The 8,510-nt window shown below is 46.4% G+C and overlaps 1 protein-coding gene across 1 annotated transcript in view; it reads left to right on the top strand.

Annotated features, from left to right (window-relative positions):
• Positions 1 to 1,082: 1,082 nt before the first annotated feature.
• LOC140212796 (uncharacterized) overlaps positions 1,083 to 8,510 on the top strand; it is a 66,000-nt gene continuing 58,572 nt past the window's right edge. The window contains exon 1 of the mRNA XM_050179582.3: positions 1,083 to 3,008. Within this exon, the coding sequence (XP_050035539.1) occupies positions 2,586 to 3,008 (423 nt within the window). The 5' untranslated portion in view covers positions 1,083 to 2,585. The remainder of the gene's footprint in view (positions 3,009 to 8,510) is intronic.

Genomic DNA, 8,510 nt, shown 5'->3' with positions numbered 1-8,510 from the left:
GTATGTATGTATGTATGTATGTAGGTGTGTGTGTATGTATGTATGTATGTATGTATGTATGTATGTATGTATGTATGTATGTATGTATGTATGTATGTATGTATGTATGTATGTATGTATGTATGTATGTATGTATGTATGTATGTATGTATGTATGTACACTTCTTCCAAAAATGATCATCAGTTCAAGTTTCACGTGCTATGTTTCCGCACTAACCTTCATTACAATTCCTTCATTCCTGCAACAAGCACCGACTGGAACCACCTTCCCGCTTCCACTGTTTCAATCGTCAGTGCCAATGAATTAAAAAAAAAAGCCCTTGTTAACTTCCTGTAATCCTACTGCGCTGCTAAAATGTGTTTTGTTTTTCGTTTTGATAACCAATTCCTTTTTCTAATGCATCGGCTTTGAGAGAAAATAAATGAAACATACACCGATACATAAACACGTTCTTTAAGCTCTTCCATCCCCTGTCTACCTCTACCACGTGACCGGCTTCTCACACTTCACACACATACACCTTTTTCCACTTTGAACCTGCTACTGCTAACGAAAAAAAGAAAAACCGGCAGATCCCACGCCCGGTGGGAATCGATGTTATGCGAAGTAGTATGCAGGGATCCTACCAAGTTAACGAAACGATTATGAGAGCACCAACACGTAGGCGGCTGTTTCGTAACCTACATGACACACATATGACATTCATGTCATGACCTATCAGTTATGTCCGTCATACACTCATACACTCTTGTCATACTATGCCAATTTTGGCACATACAAAGTTAATGAAACGACCATGAGAGCCCCAAGACGTAGGCGGATTAATGAATGAATGAATGAATGAATGAATGAATGGATGGATGGATGGATGGATGGATGGATGGATGGATGGATGGATGGATGGATGGATGGATGGATGGATGGATGGATGGATGGATGGATGGATGGATATTGTCAAAGTGGCAAATGTTCGCAAAGGAATGCTTCACATTTTAAAAAATCGACTTGTGTGATTTATAGCGGGGGCGGCCACGAAGTAGCATTTGATTAAGTGCTTCACAAAAGCTTCGCTTCAAATATTTCAAGATGGGCGATATATCTGAATATTGTTAATACTACTACTGTACATGTAAACAGCAAAGTAACATTGCAAGTAAATGTGGCTTATTTTCTGTTGAACTATAATGAACAAAATTTCTAAATAGCCTTCGTCGGTAGCCACCGGACCAAACTAATCTGACACGTTTAAGTCCGTTGCGCCAGTCGTCATTTACGTATAAATGTGCTTCTGTTTGCGTTCGGATAATATCTCTACACATTACAAGAGATGACGAAAACATGTTTATTACCAGGGAAGCGGCAAAGGGGAAGGAGCCCCCTGGTCCAGGGCTTCTATGACATGACACTTTTTTGTGTTTCGCGGTTTTCTTTTTTTTTAAGGCTTGGAAAAAGCTTTTACGCAGCGTGTATGAGCAGAAATCGGAATCAAGAATTTTTCAGGACGGTCTAGAATTTTCTCATTGTGACTTGCTCTGAATATAATATTTGAGAAGTTGATTAATTAATAGCACATAATTATGTATCTAAGTGAAATAAAAGAAATAGTCCGAGTTTTTCTAAGCTACGCCACATCACATAAACTTGGTTCTGTTCAGCTACGTGTCACTTGCATATTTTACGTTTTGGCGCAAATTACGTGGGCCACATCGTATACTTGCACTTACTGCGCGCAGGCAGCCTTTTGGCGTGTCGGAGGCTCCTTCGAACACCTGGCCCTGTCGCCACAATGCGTCCGGCAAATACAGTACTTTATCTACAGAATACACGCGGTAGACCGGATCTCTAATATGGACGGGTTTAAGCCTGCTAAATGAAATTTCACTCCTGCGTCTAGAGAGTGAAGGGTTGATGGGAAAACGGGACCCTTACACAAAGAGAAACGTTACATAGAAGTGGAGTGCTGCCTTCTCCAGGCGCGCACTTGACAGAAGGACGACGAGCCCCCATTAGCTGCAGCTCCTCCACGGCGGCGGAGGGGACGCTAAGCGGTCCACTTTTCACGAGCGCTGGCAGCGCGGCGGCGAACGACCGGTGCAACCTTGAACAATGCCGGTTCCGCGTCGTCAGCGCAGGACCGGCGGCCTACACCGACGGCGCTGCCCTCGACGCCGTCACGCGTCGGCGCAGCGACCGCTGGCTGCGTCACGCCAGAGGGCGAGGGGGCACCAACGCCCGACAGCAAGCGCGTCGACGCGAACGCCGCGCCGACCGACGGGCTTCTCAGCCGTGCGGGAACCGAGCGAGCCCGCCAGGAGCGTCGCCGTCTTTCCCCGGGGCAATTGTTCGAAGGCGAGCACCGAACGGGAGCACACCGAGAGCAAGTTCGCGGGCGCTGCTCCCTCGCGAGCAGCATGCCGCCGCGATAAGTCGGCCAACTTTCTCTGGTGCGGGGCGGAGCGCCACTGCGCGTTCCTGGTTCCGCTGGTTTGCTGGGCCCGGGATGGGTAGGCATCGTGGACCGCGAGGCATCTCCGCCAACTGAAGCGCTGCGGAACACGTCGAGAGTGCAGCGCACGTCGGCGACATGTCTTCCTCGCCGTGCTCGTGTCACCAGCAGGGCGGTCACCAACAGCGAAGCCGCCAATTGCGCACTGAAAGGCCGCTGGGCATCGCCGGTCCAAAACGCGCGCCCAAGCGTCCCGACGAGCCCGGATGGCGACGCGTGGCTCGACGTCGCGAGCACTCGGAGCCCGTGACGACTTCGCGCCTTCAAGGAGCCACTACGCTGGTGAGACGCTGCCGCGACTTCTACGTGCAGCGGCTGCGACAGTCCGAGCTGCTGAGGAATAAGTGGGCAGCTGGTGCAGCGTCTCCGCCCGGGAGCGACAGCTCATCCCAAGAGGCAGCAGCAGCATGTTCCACGGACGCGATGGTTTTACCGGATGGCGAAGCCACTTGGCGTCGGTCCAGATTTGACCTGGCTATGGATTCGCTCCGCAAGGAAATCGTGAGTTGGCCGTTATAGCTGAGTGTCCGCGTATGGTGCATCACGCGTCGTGTTCTTGGGTCTTTTTCGAGTTTCGTACTTTTTCATGTGGGCTGATCGTTTGCCTTTCTCGAAAGGAACGATACCACTAAGGATCGCGTGTATTGTTGACTACTGGCAGTGTTGTACTGCGCTCGTGAAACTTCTGGCGTCAGAAACTTCTCGATGGCGTGAGCTCGTCTCCCAGTCCACAGTGCAGGTGCACTGCAGGCAGCCAGGCATCTCAGCTTATCTGCCCGGTGGCCTCATTGATTTACAGCGAAGCTGTTGTGTATAGCATCTTTCCAGTGGTGGTCGATGTCCGTCCGTCTACGCGTTGCGTCGTCACGAAAAAGTTTTCGTATCCAGCTTCTCGCGAATGCTCTGTAGCTCTCAGCCTAATGTAGCTATCTTGGAAAAAATCGTACTGAAATTGGCCGCTAAGACGACTTTACCATTACGCCGAGTTTCATTCACTTGTCTTAGTTCACAGTGAAGTTGTAAACGCTACAGAATTCCCGTCTGCTATGAATACGTGGTCGTCTGCGGAGGGAGTATGAATACAGAAAACGGCGTCAACTCTCGTCTTATATAAAAACTGTCGCAACACAAATTATATGACAATTAGCTGCTAAAACGACTACGCCGAGTTCCATCTACTTTTCTTAAACACGCAATTCACAGCGAAGTTGTAAATATTCTGGAATACCCGTCGGCTGTCAATACAGGGGCTTCTAGGGGAGGGAAATGGACAGCCCCATGTTTGTCCGCTAGAATGAAACTGCAGTCCTTCCAAGTTTCATTCAGCTAATTAACTAGGAAGTATGCTCAATCGCAAATTACAAACAAACGTGTTTCGGTTCGTGCACTCCTTTGACTGCGCTCCGGTCAGCGCATATCGTCGCTCGCGTCGAGGCTTGGTTTAACGGCCACCTGCGTCGAATACACACTGTTACCACCAGTGGGCGTTCTGTGTTGTTGCTACGTCATATAGCCGCGTAGGCGATCTTGTAATAATAATAATAATAATAATAATTATTATTATTATTATTATTATTATTATTATTATTATTATTATTATTATTATTATTATTATTATTATTATTATTATTATTATTATACCTATATATACATAGATGCGTCATTTGAGATAAAACACACCAGAGCTTCACTGCTCGTCCTTCACAGAATGGAAGGGCTGATTATATTTTTCTGAATAAAGCCCGCAAATTCGTCATGACACGCAGCATCGCTAAGAGCGTTCCTCTGTTCCCCCTTTCTCTCAACTGTAAATTTAGGTAGTGGTGTTTATCTACACAGTCTTTATCTTCAATAGCTTCAATACCTTTACTACACACAGGTACAAAGTCAGGGATAGATAGTGTCGTCGTATAAGTAAGCAATTCCGTTCTCCTTTACATGACTTGGATGTTCTCCCGATTTGGTCAAGCTATGGCTTTTCTCCGCAAGCATGTTGTAAGTAGGTCGTTAGGACGACATGCTGAGCACCTTGCGCTGTTTGTATTCCGTAACTTCACGATCCTGCATTCAGCAGTTCTTGGCACCAACCGATCGCCATCAAGGTGTAAGAGCTTCTAGTGAAGACGCCTTAGGTGTTTCATGTACATGCAGATTGCCAGTATATTTTTCATATTGTACATGGTATTGGTGGTCCTATGCAAAAATACCACTAAGGAAGATTCACATAACCTTATTTGTTGCCAAAATAAAGGTCACATCCGTCGTGATATCAGAAGTTCTCTAACTTTCGCTGGCTCAACTGGAGATGCTCCTGCCCTCTGAAAGTGTAAACCGAGAAGGGCTTCGGGCTACCAAAGAATTTGCTTGCAAAAAAAATGCTTCAATAAACGTCCCACCAGGTTGACCTTTCAAGTGCGTCCCTGTAAGAAGACACGCACACACACGAGATTGTATAAGGACTCAACAGTGTTCTCGTAATCTCGCTTCTTCAGTAACTTCGTCTGTGCGAACTAATCTACCATTCTGTATTCCATATCTGTGGCAGGGCAATAAGATTATGCTGCAAGCATGCAGTCGTGACATTGCTAATAAAGTCGCGAGAGAGCTTCGCAACTGTGTGTATATGATTTTCGTCTTTTATATCCGCATCAGTGCCACATACCTAATATACTTAAATTCCTACGGTGAATATTTAGCAGTGGCGTCCGCTCTTTTGTTTCCTGAAGTAAGAGTGCCGTGTACATGTAATATTCGATTGACGTGCCATAATAGCTCACCGGCTTCGCGATCGTAGCTGTAGTCGATTTCTATGTTGCACCTCATTCAGATTCCACTATACGGCGACCCTCGGTTAACATTGCGCCGACGTGGCGCCGTACTCCCGCCGCCGTACCGGGACGAAAATATATACGCAATTTCTCGGCCATGCAGGAAGCAGCAACATGAAGGGTACTGTCATCGATGACGTCACGCATAAGACGTGCAGATGTATTCAACGGATCTAGTGGCCGAGCAAAGCAACCTCGGCCGCCCAAACGGGGAGCGCCTCGTGGACACGTCGCCGCTTATTTTAGTAATGCTATCGCTGGCGTGCCCCTTTATGTCCCAGAACTACGCAGGAACTGCGAGAGACGCCATAGCAGGCAGAACTTGCACGAACGTTTTTCTTCTCTTTAAGTATCGTTGCCCCGATCACAATGGATAACTTTTAACTTGCCCGCTTCACCATCTGTCCATCTTACCTTTGTTTTGTTTTTGCACACGTTACTTAAGACCCAGCAATAATTTTTTCAAGATGCATGACAGCCATTTTAAACGTTGTTATTTGTATAAAGGCTTTTGATTTCGAGGCTTCATCTTGGCGTGCACCATTTTGTGCACACGCGGCGCTTAAAGCGTCTGTACCGTGGTTACACGCTCATCGCGACACGATGACGTCACGGGCGCCAATAACGGCGCGCACGAAAGCGGGCGTTCGGCACTAAAAGACCGAAGAGGAATGTGCTATCGACACGTTCTGGATTGCCGACTCGTCGGGACACCTTATACCTGTGTCACACGGGCACATTTGGAAGGCCTTCCAGTCGACGGCCTTCGAAACGCCACAACTCTATCGACTCAAAGGAGTTGTCGCGCTGCTACACGGCACTTTTGAAAGGCCGTCGAGTGGTTCAGGCGTTTCTCGCAAGATTGTGTGGCGCTGAGGATCTTTATTTTCGTTTTCATGTCACGAAAAGTTACACAACAATAAAGCCTCTTAAAAGTACTATAATTTCTTTTGTTTGTTTATATAATAAAAGAATTTGTTTATACATCGCCATACATACATGTTTAGTTTTTAAGTTGTTGAGTAGCGAAACTGCGGCAACGTTTGCGCCGCTCGGTGTGGCTGCCGTTTTGGTGTGTGTTCGCACATGTAAAGTGGAAAAAATACTTTATTGAATAATTAATAACACTCATGTTTAGTATTTTTAGAGCATTTTGTTTGATTAGCTCTTTCTAACCGTGAGTACGAGCACACTGTGAACGAAGGGCATGTTCGCGCTGTTTCCGCTTCCGTTGCTCAAAGGCCATCGAGATTTCGATAGAGTTGACTCGATAGACTATTGACTCGGCGGCCTTCGAAACCGCGCGTGTAGCAGCTCGAACTTGACCTTTGAGTCAAATGACTATCGGTTGGAAGGCCTTCCAAACGCCCGTGTGACCCGGGTATAAAGCTAGACTTACACCGGGCACATGTATCCATTGCTTCTACACGAATCGAAAGCAGGCCTCATTTCAGCAACGCACGGCGGCTGCATTACACCTCCAAAAGCAGGTGAATGTCCGGTACATGTCGAACTCGCTTGCTGTGTGCAGTCTTATCCGAGCCATTTACTTTCAGAACATGCATGCATACACTGCGGAGTGAGGTTTCACAAGATCATATTCATACTTTAATGTCACAGTTGATATATAAAACCGATCGAAGGTGTCCTGTGATCTTGCGTGTCGTTAAGTGTGCGCTGTTCTATTAGGTCCTTGCATAATCGTCGTTCGCAGAACGTTTATGCGTTGATGTTAAGGTGAATATTGTAAATGAATGAATAAGCCTAATGAGTCAAAGCGAGGTTCCGATAGGGTCTCGTCTCGTCTATATATATATAGAAATAAGCAAATTCACAAAATGAATATAAACAAAGAATAAACTTAATGTAACTGAAGGAATGAGGTTATGAACGGTATAGTGAGATTTGCAATTGACGGCATTTGTAGACCTGGTTCACGCAGCAATGATAATGCTACCTTAAACCAAATGTCACGTAGTCTGCTTCAAACAGACTGATGAAAATATTATGCAACGTTCTGTGAAAAACACAGGGTCGCAGGTATGTATTATGCTAAGCCGTTAAAAATGTGTATGGTTGATATAGCAAAAAAAAATGGGCTCCGTATGTTAACTATGCGTCATCTCCAGAACTTATTTGAAAAATTCGTAACTTTGTTGCACATGTGAAGCCACACAATGACAGCTCACTGGTCCAAATTATTCCGGAGTCCCCCACTACGGCGTGTCTCATAATCAGATCGTAGTTGCTGCACGTAAAACCCTATAATTTACCTTTTAATGACAGCTCTCACCGACACTTTATTAATTTATTTATGCACACTGCAGACATCTGCTTCGTCCAAGAGAAAGAGAGAGCTACAGGACAGCATTTTCAAGAACATCGACAGATCTGGGTTATCAATTTCTATCATCATTATATGCCGTCGAGAAAAATAATTTCGAAACAGCTGAACTCTTGCAAGAACGCATTACTTTGGAGTGATTAATTCTAGATGGTCTGTTAGGTGGTCAGGTAGCGCGTTGACTGTGCTGTGTAAACCACTTCTTCCAAACCGGCATGTGCTCAGGAAAGTATAGTGACCGCTGTGACGTATCTACTGACAAGTTCTCATTTCCACACTCGGGTTTGTGGGACTGCGGCGCTGTTCTGACCGACATTGTCGAATTCCGCCCCACTTCTTTCTTCTTCCTTTAATTCATCCAAAAAGGCCATGATGATAACGCATCAGTGCTCAAGCTGACAGTTTCCAGTCCCGTTACGTTCTAGGAAACCAGCGTATTCGAGAGGAAATTTCGACGAGAAATGTGGACACCGTTGCGAAGGTGACACCGGGTGGCCACTTTGACTAATCATACTGCCGGCGGAGGACGACGTCATGTAAGGACGTGAGCAGGATTTTAGAACTGCTGTGGAGTTCCTAGCGTTGTTTTTCTTCTCTTATCTTGTAGCTTACCGGCGGTATTCAGAATAGCCAGTGACATTCGCTGCACGTCGCAACAGAGAGGGCGGCCGTCATTTTTCTGGGAAAATCGAGGTCGGCTTCCGCGAATTGACTGAGAGCTCCCAGTGTGCTGTGGAACCTGCGTGGCCTGGCGATGGTTCGGCTGTAATTCCACAAACCCACTGCAAAAAAAAAAAAGAAAGAAAAGAAATCAAGCAGTTCTTTTTTCAC

Source organism: Dermacentor andersoni, chromosome 5, assembly GCF_023375885.2.
Source record: "Dermacentor andersoni chromosome 5, qqDerAnde1_hic_scaffold, whole genome shotgun sequence".
Taxonomy (NCBI): domain Eukaryota; kingdom Metazoa; phylum Arthropoda; class Arachnida; order Ixodida; family Ixodidae; genus Dermacentor; species Dermacentor andersoni.
The sequence above is the reverse complement of the archived record's forward strand: the minus strand, read 5'-3'. Positions and strand labels throughout refer to the sequence as shown.